General features: G+C 46.8%; 1 protein-coding gene across 1 annotated transcript; it reads right to left on the bottom strand.

Annotated features, from left to right (window-relative positions):
* Positions 1 to 10,786: 10,786 nt before the first annotated feature.
* Positions 10,787 to 11,758, bottom strand: Or11l1 (olfactory receptor family 11 subfamily L member 1). The gene has a single exon (XM_075992483.1). It carries the CDS (start codon positions 11,756 to 11,758, stop codon positions 10,787 to 10,789), a length of 972 nt encoding a protein of 323 aa, XP_075848598.1.
* Between the last annotated feature and the right edge of the window lie 6,044 nt (positions 11,759 to 17,802).

Here is a 17,802-nt window from a genome sequence, read left to right as displayed (position 1 = left end):
CCTCACTATCACTGACTTTTATAGGGCAGAGGACCACTGCCTGGCGATTGGTAAATAGTATCTTGGCGTGAAGCCAAGAGTACTAAACTTCCTGATCTTCTAGAGAGAGAAAGTGATATCATGAGAACAGCATTTCTTGGACTTACTGTTGGAAAGGGATGGAGGAGGGGAGAAAGGAAGTATAATGGCTCTGTGCCCAAGGTGAGCTACAGAAAAGTTTAGAACACTAGAAAGTTAAAGTGGATACGAGGCTGGCCCACAGAATGTAGCAACCATCTTCCACCTTTCCTTGAGGCAAATTCCTAGTGTTCCCTCTTGCAAGCCTTCATTTTTTTCCTAGGGCAAGATCCTGGGATCCATTTAGTTCTCTGCCTACAAGGAACTGGGTGGCTTCCTCTGCAATTTCACCTTCCCTGTCTATGTTTATGCCAGCCTCTGGTTAGAGCATCGCTCACCAGCCTTCTTATTTGCAATGGAGAGAAAGGCTAAGCTAGAAGGATCACTCTTCCTCTAGCCTCTGCCAATCGCCCAGACCTTGGGCATGTTCTCTCAAACTTCAGGTGCCAAGGAGAGGGGAAAGCGTCCTTGGGGAACCAATGTGCAGAGTGTTGAAAAAGGTGTGGGTTACAGAAAAGGAACAGGGATGTGTGTGTGCCTCAGAGGCTGGAGTGTGGAAGGAATGAGGAAGGACACATGACAGTCACAGAGATGAAGAAATAAGGAAAGACACCTCAGTGGCCACGGAGATTAGCAAAGACTTTCCTGGAATTTCTACACAGGCCTGAAATGGTGTGTGTGTGTGTGTGTGTGTGTGTGTGTGTGTGTGTGTGTGTGTGTGGTGTTACTAGTGTTCAAAGTAAGTTGACCAAACATATCAGGGGCCCCAGAGACATGAGATGGGAGAGACTTGCTACGCTCTCAAGGCATGCTGAATGAAGATCATGGGTCCCTAGTGATGAAGCCTACCTCACTTCCTGGTTAGAGAGTGAACCACTGCTCAAGATTATGAGGTGGCAGCCAAGACATGCTATACATTCTACCCCCACCCCAAATATAGCTCAGGCCTTTTCAAATAGTTTGAATCTTGCCTTCCTAATTTGGAATCCAATACCCATGCCCTGTGGCATTTCATAATGTGCCCCCTGCCCCCCACACTTTAATCCTATCACACCCTCACGTCCTCTCCCAGGGGCAAAGTCATAGCTAAAGACTGTATTTTATGGTTCCTGATTGATTCAGCTTAAGAAACCCCACTTTATGAAAACAGTGCTTTCCTAATTAGCTGAGGAGAAGAGAGATAAGGATGGCTAACGGCACACAGGTTATGAGCCAAGAGGCCAGACTTCCAAGTTATGGCCACGTCTGTGTTACATGCTGGTCTGGACGCTGCTAAACAAACAGCTGCAAACTGAGGCCACTGTCCTTCATCCACGGAGAATGGAGCGTGGCCTCTATCTACCAAACACCGCAACACTGACTTCCTGTCCCCAAGGCAGTGTCTCAGAGAGAAGGCTTGCATATAGCAGAGCTTCTTGGATGAATACCATAGGGTGAATGGGGCCAAGGAAAGAACACCCTGACACTGACTAGAGCCCAAGTCCAGGGCCAGGGAAAAGAATACTATCAGTCCTTGAGAACAAAACCCCACCAATCCCCAGCTTGCCCCAGGATCAGGCCACAGAATCCTACTAATCCTACGCTACCCCAGAAAGCTCTACCTCCCCAGAAACCCTATAAAAAACCTGCTCAGTTCACTCCTGCTTCTTGCCCCAGATGACACATAGAAAAAAAAACCAAGAGGCATGTCTGGGAGGTGGTGGCGCATGGCTTTAATCTCAGGAGGCAGAGGCAGGCGGATCTCTGTGAGTTCAAGGCCAGCCTGGTCTACAGAGTGAATCCTATGACAGGTTACAAAGAAATGTTATCTTCAAAAAGCTAAAAAAGAAAAAACCCGACTTAGAGGCTTCACTCTCTTCAATGTGTATATCACATACACACTTAGCTTCAGATAGGTTCCCACCTGCTCCATCAAGGGACCTTGGGACCAGAAATGACATTCTCCCTGACATCCCAGATAAAGACACTTCTCAGGAGACATTAACTATGGTCTGGCTCCTGGGAGCAGTTCTGAGAGGGACCCAAGCAGCCTGTTCTTCAGGCTCCGGCTTCCCGGAGCGCTCTTCTCCCTGAGTCTCACAGCTGCACTGCATGGAGCCCAGTTGTGCTGGCTAATTTTAATTACCCAAACAGCACAACCTAGAATCTCCTGGAAAGAGAGTTTTAAGGAGGAATTATCAATATCAGACGGGCCTGTGGGTGTGTCTGTGAGGGGTGCTGTCCTGTGGGGGCGCTGTCATCTGTGAGGGACGCTGTCTGTGAGGGGTTCTTTCCTCTGAGAGACCAGGCAGCACTTTGTGTACAGCATTTGCTTCCTGATGAGACCCTGGAACGCTCGAGACCTCAGGCGCAGTGGGTACTGAGGGACGGAGTGGGGAAGGAAAAAGAGAGCAGAGTGTTGGTGACCTAGCTCAGCCAGAGTGAACTGCAAGGCAGTAGAGTAGTGCTCCATCCAGGGTCTTGACCTGACCCCATCCTTTGGCATAGGAAGGAGCCCAGATCCTCTAGGGCAGGCAGAACAAACCCAACATAAAGGTGTGGCTTCTGGCAGGTGGAGGGAGTCATTGATGACAGAGTTACATTGGTGTAAACATCCCCACCTGGTAACCCAAATGGTCATTATGTACTGCTAAGCTAGAGGGGAGTCCCTAGCGGGGACCTCATTGTCTTCTTCCCTTCCTTCTTGGTGACATTTTTATCTGGTGTCTTGGAGAGGCACTGGCCACAGTGGGCAAAGTTATAGGTGAAACACAGCAGTTGAGGCTGGACTTGCAGAAGTCCTCAGAGTCTTTAAGATGATTTATTTAGCACCTACTGTGTTTCTTTCCTGTTAGGCAACAATGAATGGAAATACACCTTCTTTTCAAACAAAGAAAGTGAGAGCTCAGAGTGGGAAATCTCCTGCTGAGCAATGATACCAAGAGGCATGAGGAAGGGTTATACCTCACCCTGGACAGACAGACATCCAGGGACAGAAGAGGGACCCAGGAGTCCTTGCCACTGTCCATCAGTGACTAAGCTCAAACCTAAGAAGGATCCTACTGTACCAGCCAATACAAGCCCTTGGAAGCCAGGTGGGGAGTCTGGAAAGTTCCAGGGGAAAGACTGCTAGAAAGTACAGAGAAGACTAAGACATAGGGCCTCTGGACTGAAACCTCCACGTATGGGGGGAATCCAATAGAGCACTCCAAAGTGCAGGAGACACAACACAGTCCTTCCCAAGAAGGAAATCACGTCCACTGCCCCCCAAGTAGGCCCTGTGCCAGGCAGAGTGAGGATAGTCACATAGCAAGATAAGCAAAAGGAGAGGGAAGGTGGCCTTTTCACCATCACAGGTGAGGGAGGTGGCTTCTGTACCTGGGCATGAAGTGGTTAGGTACACTGTGGGAGGAGGCCATGGGGGCAGATCCAGAGTTGGCAGCTAGGCACAGGAGAGCAGGCCAAGTGGGAGTCCTGGGGTAAAGGCCACCAGCAATAACCACCTGTCTGTCTGTCTTCCAGACATCTTCTTATCAGCACTGACGCTGACTTGGGACACTTATCTACGCATTCTTGCTGAACCACCCTTGCCTCTCAGAAACTGAAAGGCAGGCAAGGCAGGGAGCAATTATACTCTAGAAGGTGTTAGTTTTGCTCACTAACAGCAGATCCTCTGAAAAAAACAAAAAACCCTGAGTTCAAGGATAAAGAAAATGCCATTCATGTGCACACAGTGTTTTCAGTCAAACAGACAAACAAGGTAATGAATGCTGTCTGTAGGAAAACAGGCACAAGTGGAGATCAATTAAGTCCTTACCAGGCAGGTCTCTCCTTTTCTCTCATTTACTGCCCTAATCTTTATAGACACATGAAATGATAAATGTGCAAGTGACAAGAAAGTAAAAGCGAAAGCTTTGAGGGGCAGAGGGTGTCAGGAGCCAATTTCCTCCCAGGGTTATTGCAGGAACCATCACCCTGGGGAGTCTGCAGAGAACCCCACACCCATAATTGTGTTAAGAATCGTTCTATTGACAGAGCCTACCCCACACCCAAATTGGCTGTTAATGGAGAGCTATCTGTTAGCGGAACCCGCCCCACATTCCAAACTATCTAGAGAACTAGGTGTGTCATCTCCTAGTTGTGACTTCCTGGCCTACGTGACCAACGAGGACCATGTGACCAACGTGAACCATGCGGCAAGAGCCCAGGCCCCTGTGCCCACCCCCCAACTCCTTACCCTATATAAGCTGTACCCCATCTCTAATAAACGGAGGCTTTAACAGGAACCCCCGCTTAGCCTCCTTCTTGTCTCCTAGCTCATATCTTCCAGATAGTGCCTCTCTGGGACCCTGGAATAACTGACTGCAGGGTGGGTTACAAACCCTAGACTGAGTAGCCCACCCAAAAGCGGTTTACAAGAGGGGACTAATGGGAGTGGCAGGGCAGGGGCGAGGAGGAGGTGGGGGTGAGAGGTAGGGATGCAAAGGATAGGGCATGCTGTTTCATGAATGCCTTAAGAAACCTTGGGGATTAAAACCCTAAAACATTAGCTCAAGCTTTTTGATCACTTGCAGATGGACAGCTTAACATTTTTGTTAGCAATTTATGCCAATCTTGCATCTGAATCACAGGTATGAGCTCTCTGTCTAGAATGCTATGGAAACATCTATTTCTTCAGTATGAAGGCATCAGTTACTTATCCTGTTCATTATGTGGTTTGCAGAAAGTCTTTTCTGGTTAAAATGTCTCTAATAGACACACAAATCCCGCTGGTTCTCCATTCTGTCCAGTGCCTGGAGGAGCCTTCCCTGCGCCCTCGCTTTTCACCCTGAAAAGTACAAAGGATCACAAGACACACACACATGCACACACACATGCACACACACACATGCACACACACACATGCACACACACACATGCACACACACACACATGCACACACACACACACACATGCACACATACACACATCATAGCCCGTCTTCTTTCTAAGCTAGAGAGAAAAATACTTAGTAGAATCCTAATTTCTTATTTGATCAGTCAGTTCATGCCAACCATTCAAACTGATTGTATAAATCTTTATAAAACGTCTTAATTTATACATAAGAACAGAGAGCTAAAAAATAAAGAAGCTTCCATGCCATGATCTCACTGGTTTCTGAGAAGATCACATAGTTCCTACTCGATCAGAATGCCCCTCCTGAGTACACCTCAGACCTTGGCTCCCCTCCACCTCTTGCATAACTGCTGTGTGTAATTTTACAGATATACTTTTTATGGTTCCAGTAACAGTTGTTATTCAATTGTCACATTTTCTGTATCCACGTGTTGTCCATGGTCAGTGCAAATGGTGCTTTTGACGTGGGGCCGGATTTTTACTTAAGAGTCAGTGCGAGTCGATTGTTACAGAAGCAAGTGGAAATTTTATTCAAAACCAGACTGCTTCCCAGAGATTTCAACAGAGATGACTGTAGAAATTTTTTTTCTCATGTGGGTCCAGACGAGTAACAAACAGCAGGGATGGCTGCAAGAGACATGAAGTTATGCGGACAGGAAATGACCGTTAGTGATAGTAAGAGATTGGTAAGGAGCAAAAGTGAAATGACGGGGCCCTAGAAGAGCTCTATGGGGAAAGGGACATTCAAAGCTTTTCTTTTGACACATGGTCTCACTGGGTAGCCCTGGCTGACCTGGAACTCACCATGCAGGCCAGGCTCTGATACTTGGCATCTCACGAGGAAGGTTGTGAGGACTGGTTGTATTTACATATCAGTAATGACCGAGCAAGGGCCATGGTAACCTCCTTAGGCATCTTCACTGATCTGGGTTGGAGCTCTCACTCTCCTTTGCTCTGGTATTTTGTTTGTTTTCTTGCTTGCTTTCGAGTGTGTACATGGATGTTTTGCCTGTGTGTGTGTGTGTGTGTGTGTGTGTGTGTGTGTGTGTGTGTGTGTGTGTCTGTATCTGTGCACCACAGGTACACCTGGTCTCTCGGAGGTCAGAAGAAGACATTGGTCCCTCCGAACTGCAGCGACAGCTGGTTGTGAGCCACCATATGGGTGCTGAGAATCTAACCCCAGTCCTCTGGAAGAGCAACAAGCTTGTTAACTACTAGGCCCTATCTCCAGCCTCTCTTAATATCTTGCCCAGTCTATAAAGAATTTGGGACCATATGAACAGTTGGAAAGACTGTAGAAGTCTACAAAGACAGTCTGAGAAGTTGTGCAATCAGATAACTTGCTAGTTACCTCTTTGCCTAAAATTGAAAAATTCACCATTTTTCTTTTTCATCAAGAGATGGAATGTGATGGCCAGTTAGTAAAGGAGATGAGTATCTGAGTTTGATCCCCAGAACCACATAAAAAAACAAAAACTGGTGGTGTGAGCCTGAAATCTCAGCACTAGAAGGCACACCTAGGGGGGATCACTGAAGATTACTGACTAGACAGCCTACATGACTTGATGAATTCCAGACCTGTGAGATGGCAGCTATTCAGGGATCTCTGCAGAAGAGGTGGGTAGGGGATGGAAGAAGTGTAAGAGTTAAGAGTGATAGATGACCACAGGAAGCTCCATAGCCTCCACAGCAGGACAGCTACTCATGATGAACCCCCAGGGCTGCGACACTGTTCACCAGGCCTGTGCAAGCCTGAGCCAGGTAGAATCCCAACAGAGAGGAGGGAGGTGGGCATGAAGTTCCACCCCTAGCTGAGGAGCTACTGGCAATTTTTAGCTGCTGGGAGACCGAACGGTCAGTTTTCTCTAACAGTGTAGTCCTCGATAAGTCAGCCAAACTCCAGCGGAAGACCACACATCCAAGAATGTTGGGAAAGCACAAATTGGCTTTGATGTGAGTGGGAAGGACACAATATTGGGTGGGGCAGAAAGGGGTGGGTCTGGGAAGCTGGGAAGAGTTGGAGGAAGAAGGTGAATATGATCAAAATACACTGGACCAAATCCTTGAAGAACTAACTAAATATAAAAGAAGAAAGGAAGAAGGAAGACAACAGGTAGGTGGAGCCTAAGGAATGGCATTTGAGATTTCTTTCTAACTTTCACATACATGCATACACACACACCACACATGTACACATAGAAATGCACATCACACACATACACACACACACACACACACACACACACACACACACACAAGCAAAGTGCTGTAACTTCAGGTATGATGATTTGGGCAGAACCAGCCTGTAATAAATACATCAATCAAGGTCTTTCAATAACAAATACAAACCTACATCAGAGAACTCAGAGTCGCTGTCTTGTTCAGAGAGTGGAAACACTGAGACTCGCTCTCATCTGCAGAGGCTAAGCCTCGTGGAACCTGGATAAAAATGCATGTCAACATAGACCTACAGATATGTCTAGCACGCATACAGACGTTACACAAAGCAAGGAAATGAGAAACTCTCCATGGCTTTTAAAACTCACTTTAGTAAATACAAAACTGTTTTTATCTGATAGATTTAAGGTTGAAGACTTTCATAATTTCTATTATTATGATTTTTTTCTTTTAATTATAGAAAGAGCTGAGCCCCACTTCCTGGTTGGCATCTTCATAGGCGTGGTCAGTATTTAAGGCCAGCCTAGGTTACATAGTTAGTTCCAGACCTTGAAATACAACATGAGACCTTGTCTATACAAAAAGAAATCGATCAATCACTCAATCAGCCAATCAATATGTGGGGAATGATGTTGATCAGGCCTGTTCTCTGTGGTTCTCATGAGAGTAGAAAGGTTGATTGATTGGCAGTTCAAAGCCAGTATCCCCATTTATCATATAACTGTTGGTAAAATAGAATATTGACCAAAAATCACTGGCAATCACATATTAATAAATGAACTGTTTTATTTTATAGCACAATAGCTAGTTAACATGGTTAAAGTTTAGACAGTAGAAGCATGTTGGGGCACAAAGAAGTCCTTCATTGCAGTGGATGGGCTTTGTCCAAGGTTCTGAACTAGTCTTCCCAACATTTCCAGGAATGGAAAACCATCAGATGTCTGAAACTGTTCCTTTAAAAGGATAATACAGGCAGGGAACACCTTTAATCCCAGCACTCTGACACAGAAGAAGGCAGATCTCTGCGAGCTGAAGGCCAGCCTGGTCTACAAAGCAAGTTCCAGGTCAGTCAGGGCTGCACAGTGAGACACTGTCTCAAGAAACAAAACATCTAAAGAACGACAATCCAGGTAGAATAAAAACAAATAGTACTTTTTAATGTGATCATGGAGGGCTGGAGAGACGGCTCAGTATTTAAGAGCATGTGTTGTTCTTACAAAGGGCCCACGCTTGGTTCCCAGCACTCACATGGGTGCTCACAGGCATCTCCAGTTCTAGGGGATCTGATGCCCTCTTCTGACCTCCATGGCTACCATGTGGCACACGTACATATGCACAGGCAGAATATTCACACACACAAGACAAAGTAATCTAAAACAAAATTTAAAGTCATCCAGAGAAGGGAATCAAGAATTGTGCTAACTTTCTGTCACCTGGAGCGCACCTTGTTACAATCTGGGGACCCTGGTGTTTTCCTTGGTGTGGTTCCCTGTGGGGGAAGAGAAGTGGTCTCATTAGTGGGCTGGTGTTGGAAGGTGACTCCGATAGTGCAGAACCTGCTGTAGCTCAGGCTTCCTGCTCAGGGCCCTGTCTTCCCGATCACCTACCCACCCTGCCTATACAGGGTTTATACTCAGTGGAAGCTGCATGTGAAACCATTAACGTCTGTGCCCTCTGTGGCCACCTGATATTATAATCTATGCTGTTTAGTGCTTTATTGAGGACACTCCCCTCCACTAATCTCAGTTCCCTGGAAAACATTTTCTTTAGTCTGCTTCTGTCTTGGCACGTAGCTCCCTCTCCCCCAGGAGGGATAAATGCCCATCTTCTAACCCCTTCCTCTTATATGCTGTCACCACGGTCTTCAAATTCAGATCTACTAGTTTTTAACTGATCTCTTTTCAGAAAAATAAGCAAATCCCCTCTCAGTTTCCATAAAATGGCATTGAAATGACTTCCCCCTCATCCTACAGTTAACAAAGCATCTCCTGTGGTGTGCTGGCATACCCGCATTTGCCCACAGTCTTTCGCTGTATCTTGGGCTCTGGTCAGCACTTCCAGTAATCTCTTTTATTTTTATATACTAACAGACCTTCCACACAAGTGTTTAGATGTACCCAGATGCTCAAAACCTGACGATTTACAGAAACACAACCGTCCCTCTGGTGAGACACTTTTCCTTCTCCCTTCAGAAGCTCATTTCTCAGGACAACTATTTACCTATGCCCCTGCCTGCCGTTCCTACCGGTCGCTCCCTCCTCCACAGTCACCCTTCCCACAAAGAGGCCACCACCCTGCACAGGGATAGCAGCAGTATCTGTTTGAGATGCTTCATGAAAGTGTCTCCCTCCTTCTCCTGCCTACTGGCTGCTGACGGACAGATGCTCCCATTCCTTCCAGGACCTGTGCAGTCCTGGCAGGAGTCTCCCCACCCCGCCACCGTGAAGCTTTACTTCTGTTTGCAGGCTGGGTTTCCTTTTCCTTCATGTCTCATGTTTTGAAGTTCCTTCCTGGCCCGTTCTTCACTTGGTTCTCTGGTTCACATTCTCCACCAGCATGCTTGCTTTGGTGAATTATATCATCAAACCTAAAATCAAGCCAGCTTCCTCCCCAACATGAGCTCCTGCAGAGACCCTAACAGTTTTTTTCCCCTGGGTGGGGCGGACAGGTGGGGGAAGCAATGTCTCTTTTTTTCACTATCACTGAAATTTTTTTAAATGTAAAGTTTATCATTCAGTTGTCTGTATGCTATCCTTTGGTGCTAATTTAGACAGATTTGAAAATTCTGTGGACTTTTAACCTGTACAATCCAACTTGGCCTCTCTCCAAACTCTTCTGTGGGCTTGCCGGGTTCCTCCTCCATGTCTTCTTCTGTCCTCAGTGTCTTCCTCTGCCTGGGGCTCCTCTCAGTCTTCTCAGCCCGCAGTGGAAGTTGAAACCCAGTGTGAACCTCACAGTCTAAGCCCACATACTGACTGCTTTTCTATGTCCCAGCACCAGCTTGCTTGATGGTTTCCACAAACTTAAGTCAGAAGTTCCTTTGTGTTTTTGTTGTTGTTAATGCATTCCTCTTCCCTTCCAGTCCGTAGCATCCATTAAGGAACTGTCTTCCCCGCCTGGCCTTTCTTGTATGTGTCAGACTGTAACACAGACCTGGTACAGGTCAGAGGATTAAAAATATATGCAGGGTAAATGAATAAATCACTGGGAAAGACTAACAGAGATCTCCTAAGTATCATCTGAATTAAGAAACTAAGAAAGTGGGTAAAGTTGTGAACCTCAAGACATGAAGTTTTATAAATCTTTTGCCCCCATCTTTTTCTTTATTTCTTTCTTTTCTAGGTTGTCAATAATTAAATTAATACCTTAAAATTTTAAGTCATATAAAAAAGAAATGCTTGGCACTGCGGGCATTCTTGCTTATTCTTTCTTACCATGGGATTTCAAACTTTTGTCTCTTTTCATTTGCTCTTTGGACAGCGTTTGACTAACACCAGACTTTGTGTCTAAAAGGCCTGTCTAATAGGGCCTTAGAGAAACTTCTGTACTCAAGCTGCACCAATGAGAAACAAATCCTAGTGCAGAGCCTGGAAGCCCCATGCGTGTGCAGGGTTCCCTACTGGCTGAGGACACCGCCTTTCACTTTGGCTCTGTAGACCCCACACCTGAGTCTCATGATTTTTCTAACTGCCTCCTTGAAGTCCTTGTTCCTCAGGCTGTAGATGACTGGGTTCAGCAGCGGAGTGATCACGGTGTAGAAGACGGAAATGACCTTGTTGGTCTCTGGTGACAAGTGTGCATTTGGGCGCACGTACATGGAGATCATGGTCCCATAGTAGATGGTGACCACGGCCAGGTGCGAGCCGCAAGTAGAAAACGTCTTCAGCCTGCCGGAAGTGGAAGGGATTCTCAGAATGGAGGACACTATGAAAACGTAGGACATGAGGGTTAGAAGGAAACAGATGCACAGCACAGCAATAGACAGGACAAAGATGGCCATCTCCGTCACATAGACACTGGAGCAGGACAGCTGCATCAGCGGAGGGAGGTCGCAGAAGAAGTGATTGATGCGGTTGGGGCCACAGAAGTCCAGTTTAGAAATCATCAGGGAAGGCAGGAATCCCGTGCCCACCCCTGTCACCCAGGAGACTGTGACCAGGGCAGCACAGTTGTCAGGACTCATGAGCACGGAGTAGTGGAGCGGGCTGCAGATGGCCAGGTACCGGTCATAAGCCATTGCGGCAAGGAGGAAACACTCAGTAGCACCGAAGAACACGAAGAAGTAGAGCTGTGCCATGCAGGCAGGGAAGGACAGCGTGTGGCCCCAGGAGGCCAAATTGGCCAGCAGCAGGGGCACCGTGGTGGATGTATACCAGATCTCCAGGAAGGACAGATGTTGGAGGAACGTGTACATGGGAGAGCGTAGGCGAGGGTCTTTGCTCACCACTGCGATGATCACCGTGTTCCCTGCGATGGTGAGGAGATAGAAGCACAGGAAAATGGCAAAGAGGAAGGACTGCCATCCAAGAAGGTTCTGGAATCCTAAGAGCTGAAATTCAGTGACCTTGGACAGGTTTTGGGATTCCATTTCCTGTGAAGGAAGAGCACATGTTGAAAAACATAGACTACACAAGGCACAAAGCATTTGCAATTTTTGGTGTCTAGAATGCCAGAGGTTAGTCTTTTAGTAGTTTGAAGCTATTGTATGGTGTGTTGGTTGCTTGTTGGACAAAATGCAACTTCTTGGAGGAAGGGTTTATGGGGACTCACAGTTTGCAAGTTGGGAGGACATGGGGTGGAGAGCAGGGTGGGGAGGGTATGGTGGGGAGGGCATGGCGGGGAGGGCAGGGTGAGAAGGGCATGGAGGGGAGAGCAGGGTGGGGAGGGCAGGGTGGGGAGAGCAGGGTGGGGAGGGCAGGGTGGGGAGAGCAGGGTGGGGAGGGCAGGGTGGGGAGAGCAGGGTGGGGAGGGCAGGGTGGGGAGAGCAGGGTGGGGAGGGCAGGGTGGGGAGAGCAGGGTGGGGAGGGCAGGGTGGGGAGGGCAGGGTGGGGAGGGCAGGGTGGGGAGGGCATGGTGGGGAGGGCAGGGTGGAGAGGGCAGGGTGGGGAGGGCATGACAGCAGGAGCATGAGGCAGTATTGTATCCACAGTGAGGAAGGAGAGGGGAGTAGGCACCAAGCTTACTGATAAGCTTTCTCCTTTTCATTTAGCCAAGACTCCAGATCAGCGGGCGGCACTGTCATTTGGGGGGTTCCTCTCACCTAACTGACCTAATCTAGACATTCCTGCCTAGACTCACCCATAGGCTTGTCTGTTTGCTGATCTAGATATCAAGTTGACAATATTACATGTAGGTTTTCAGAGGGACAAAAATGTTAATTCCTATTTTCCTCTATACAAACGTTTTGTTTATTTGGGTTTCTTTCTTTCTTTTTTTTGTTTAATTTGGGGGCACAGGGTCTCACTAGGTAGCACAGGCTGCCCTGGAATTCATTATCTGCCTGCCTCAGCCAGTTAAGCTCTGAGATCACAGATGCTCACCGCCACACCCAACTTGTACCCATGTTTAGAGTAACAAGCGGAAAATAGATGTCAAATTCTAGGAAGAGATCGAGTTCCATTTCTTTGCAGTTTGTGAAATCCTGAAGGCTCAGATCCACAGGCACAAGGGAATGGTATACGTAGTAGCGCGCGCACACACGCACACACACACACACACACACACACACACACACGCACACACGGACAGAGGCAAGCTGCCCGAGACAACGGGGGAGTTGAGCAGGATCAGAGTTTTGGTTTGTGACAACACATCGAAGACAAATTCTCATCCCTTGAATGTACGCATTTATGTTCGACATCAATAACATTGAAAAATCTCAGAAAATGACAAAAACAACAAAACTTTATTAAAATAGTGAACACATGGAAAAAATGCTTTTCTTATCTGAAAAGGAAAGAGGACACACTCTCTGAACTCTGGGAAAGTTTATTCAACCTTCCTTAAATAACATTTTACTCACAGTCTAACTGTGGGTGCATGTGTGCTTGACAATGTGTGCGTGTGTGTATGTGTGAGCATGTGGGAGTGTGTGAGTGTGTAATTGTGTGAGTGGATGTATGTGTGTGAATGTATAAGTAGCTCAGTGATCAGTTAATCTCCTTCTCACTCCCACAGAGGCCCTTCTTACCTATTAGGTAACACAGCCCACCACAGAGAAGGATCTTGAATTTATGTTTCCCAAACACTGCTTATGTTTCTTTGTTTCCTTATGGAAGACGTGGTCCCTCCCTGCTGGACTTACTCCTCAGCTTTCTTTAGCCACAGGGCTTTTCGGCCATCTCTGCTCCTCTAGGGCCCTGCCGTGTCCCTCCTGCTCTCCCACATCTGTCCTCATTCCTAATCCTCTTCATCTGTCAGCATCTCACAGCGAGATCTCTCCCTCTTCCTGCCCACTGGCCACTCAGTACCTAACTACTTGCTCCCAGACCAGCCTCCACATTGGTGTCTGTATAGCTTCCTGGCCCGTGCTTCTCAGTCAGCTTGTCTCTCTGCTCCTTGCCTCCTTCTATCTATTAATTTGTGGGTTCTGGAAATAGAAGCCAGAGGCTTCTTCTTCTTCACTCTAAATCCTGTCTTGGCTTTTCACTCTCAGGTCCATGCATGACTGTGTTTGGAACACACGCTCACATGTCTGATCAGAGTTAGCATCCCAGTGGCGTCTCCACATGACCTGATTCACCTTGCTGCCTTTGGCAGTGCGCATGGCTTCCCCAATGCGCATGTCTTCCTCCTCATGGAGGACTATCTCACCTCCCTCTCTCCTCTCATTCAGGTCGGGATTTGTGACTTTGTGTGTCTCAGACTCAGTACTAGATCAGCTCCAGATGCAAATATTCCCAGTTCCCACTACCTGCTGTTGTACATCGCTTGTCCTATAAAGAAAGTGCTACCTTCTCTCTCGTACATCTCTGCAAGGCTTCTTCTGCAACCTTCCATGTCCAATCCACAGTACCCTAAAAGGCAGCTGAGCTAAAATTTTAAGCCATAGGCAGATCATGCCGAAAGCACAAACATGGCCACCACTCAACTTAGTCACCCCCTGGGCACGAGCTGTTCTCTCTCTGGTCACATTGGTTCCTCATCTCTGTTGTAGCTTATATTTGGTTACTTCTGTTTTCTCCTTACATGTCTGAGTTAAATCGTCGGGCACATTATATGCATGTGGTCCTGCATGTTTAAAGAGTCTGAAGATGGAATATTTAAATCCTCACATGTGTGATCAGGCTCTCCCTGGTGTTGCGTGTATATGAGCCAAGAGCTTCGAGCCTCACGGATGGGAGTGTCCTCAAGCAGGGGGATGAGAGAAGTGTTGAGGTGTGGTCACGCTCACAAATTCTATGGCACAACAACAATGATGTCTTAAAAACTGGTCCTTTCCTACCTTAGCTTTCTCTTGCTTTGCGATAAGTATGTCACCACTGGACTCCTTCATTAGACTTAATTTAGATTTAAGAAGTGGCCTGCAGGCCAGTGAGACCGTAGTGAAAACAAAGTGGCCTTGCACTAAATCCCCCGAGACTGCCGAAAGTCAGTTTGGGTTCCCATCCATGTGAAGTCCTCCTGCAGTATACACCCCAGTGCACAGCATGCTTCAGAAACGATCTGCTAATCACTTCTTAAAATACAGGTCCCTTGAATGGTGGCTGCTTCCAAATGTCCATGTAACTTCACTTCTACTGGGCTGGAGAAACGCTTCTGCCTCCCAAAGGTTGTGTTCTGAAGCCCTGGGACATATGTGTGACCTCCGCTCTTACGGTATCAATCCCCTTTAAATTTTATAAAGTCGTCACAAGCAAGACTGTCACTGATCCTTGCAGCCCTGCATATAGCCAAGTAAGTGGCCTCTTGGCGTTACTTTCCGACTATTATGGCTTGATTTGCTGGCCCACTGAGTTACAATTACCTGCTCTTTCATATAAACAGAGCACAGGTCCCGGCTGAAATTGCTGTGATCATTGGGTATAACACTCTGGGGTGAGTATCACTTTAAAATCTAACACTCAAAACCACAAACACAGAAAGTGTGTGACATTGGACAGACATGAGAGGACATACCATGTTGTCTCCTGGATGCAATTTCACCTACATGTCCAAGCTGCCCCCATACCTTCCCCTTTGAGCCGTGCCCAGAGGCCTGCGGAGCAAGGTTCCCCTTGCCCAGATAAGAGCTGTGCTTGTATGGTGAGATCTGGGACCTGCCATCTCCTGCTGCTGCTGCTGGATGCCGAAGGAAGCAGGCTTCTTCTTTCACCAGCCCTGGGTTTCCTGGGGACATGGCCCTTCTGAGACCCTTGCTCCCTAGACAGCCTTGCGTAATTTCCCAGTCAAGTGGGTAAACAGTGAGAACCTCCTGCTGAGTTCCAGCTCAGTTCCAAGTCTTCAGTGACAAAACTCATGGGAAAGACACTACTGTCACATTCTCTGTGGAATGAACTTTTTCAAAGTTTTAAATTAGGGTAGGTTCCTATAATTTTGACCTAAACAAAAAAAAAAACCCAATGTTTCATGTAAGCCCAGTCAGTGGTCACGCAACTGTGACCGTGCAATTCTTGTTTTTGTTTTGTGGGATCTCATTGTTCTATTATAATTACAAATAAGATTAAATATTTATGCACCTGCAAGCAAATTAGCTCACCAGCCACACAAATTGGTGCCAGAAATCTCTGTGTCTGTGAATACTCAGTTTGTCTAGGCTAATTAATATAATATCATATATTAATTTTCTAATATTTCTAGTTAAAGTATATGTATACATTTTAATTTAAAAGAAAGTATTAAAAGGTTTTTTTGAGCCAAGGTCTCAGGCTGGTCCTGAGCTCCTGCTCCTCCTGCCTCCATGTCCCTATTGTTGAGATGACAGGCTTGTGTCACCATCCCCAGCTACTTCCAAAGATTTTAAAAATCATACATTCATTCAACCACCAAGTATGCATTACTGAATGTCTGGGGTCCTTTCAGGCATTAGGTTCATCAACACTGTGTTGTGTGCGCTGCCGTTAATTGATTAGTGCTTCATTTAACTAACATTTTCAAAATAGTGTGACCTGTGTGTATAGCTTTCACAAAAATAGAGAGGAGGAAGTGGAATGTAGACTAGAGGAGGAAATCAAATGTAGACAAATCTGCATCTTTGGAATACCCATGGTTCTGTGCTCCAAAGCCAAGCAGCTATGGCCCTTGAGATTGCCTGTGTGTCTCCACAAACACAGTTGACATTTGGGTTATAGTATAACCTCCATCTTGGTTCTTTTTCTACTTTCACAGTTAATGTTTATCCTAGAGGCCTTCAAAAATTTTTTGAGGGGGAAAAATGTTAAACTCTTGTAATTATTAATCACACGGTATTGTGGGAATCATGATGACTGGCCTGGAGGCAGCTGTGGCTCACATAGTTGTTCATAGTTTGGGATAAATACCATCCCGACCTAAGATCTACGTGCTGCCAGAGAGAGGACCCTGAAAAGCTGGCCATGTACTCATTTTCCCTGCCAGCTGCAGAAACAAACCAACAGAGCTTTGGTTCAGGTCAACACCAGCTTAAGCAGAGGCTGGAGGGTCCTGGGGTTTACAAAGCCACAGCCACATCATGAGCCAGAGCCAGCCAAAGGCAACCTGGGGACATGACAGTTCCAGCTATCAGGCCTCCTAGGCAGAGGTGTGACAGAGAGTGAGATTGTCAAGGAGCTGATGGCCAAGGTTCAGCCAGGTCACCACAGAGCTTTTCCTTCCTGGGGCAAGACACGCAATCACCTCTAAGAAGGAAGGGGATGATTATGCCAGGGGAAAACAGCCATGAAGGCTGGTGAGAAGGTGAAGGGACTTACTTAATCCTGATCCGAGTTTGATCCCTGGGCCCCATATAACAGAAGGGGAGAACTTCCACAAATTGTCTTCTGACCTTCACAAGCCCACCACAGCATGTGCATACGCTCAGAAACACACACACACACACACACACACACACACACACTTTTAATGCAAAATTAAAAAAACAAAACAAAACAAAGCCAAAAGCTGTCAGTCAGGGAGTCAAGTCATCCTGCCCCCCCCACACACACACACACAGCTAAGGAGAAAGATGTGTGTTAAAAGGAGTGATTGCAACCATGAGTTCTCATTGACACTATTAGTAACATAATATCTAACCTCTAACATGGGTGCTCTAACTCCTGTGCTCCTACCCCAGTGTTCCTCTAATCTGTTTTACCATCACAGATCCGAAGCCGCAGTGCCAGTAGGCATGGACTGGAGCCTATGAGTCAAAATAAACATGTCCGTACTAAATTAACCATCTCTGGCATTTGATCCCAATACTGGAAAGCTAACTTGTTCAGAGGCGTGCAAGCTTCCTACAGCACCAAGAGTATCTAGTAACTTTTCCGCTCCAGATGCAAGGAGTGGGAGAATCCTGTCTGGCCTGGCCATAAAACACTGCTGGTGTCATGCACTCAGGTTAGGTGGGCACAGCGTCTCTCTTGATGGTTTTCACTTCTCGAGGCTGCAGATTCTAGATGATTAGAATGGTCCGAGGATTTAGAACTACGTGAAAGGAAAATGAAGAAGAGGTTG

The sequence above is a fragment of the Microtus pennsylvanicus genome, chromosome 11 (genome assembly GCF_037038515.1).
Source record: "Microtus pennsylvanicus isolate mMicPen1 chromosome 11, mMicPen1.hap1, whole genome shotgun sequence".
NCBI classification, from domain to species: domain Eukaryota; kingdom Metazoa; phylum Chordata; class Mammalia; order Rodentia; family Cricetidae; genus Microtus; species Microtus pennsylvanicus.
The sequence above is the reverse complement of the archived record's forward strand: the minus strand, read 5'-3'. Positions and strand labels throughout refer to the sequence as shown.

Coding starts and splice junctions, on each gene's coding strand:
- Or11l1 (XM_075992483.1), bottom strand. CDS start 11,758: ATGGAATCCCAAAACCTGTCCAAGGTCACTGAATTTCAGCTCTTAGGA.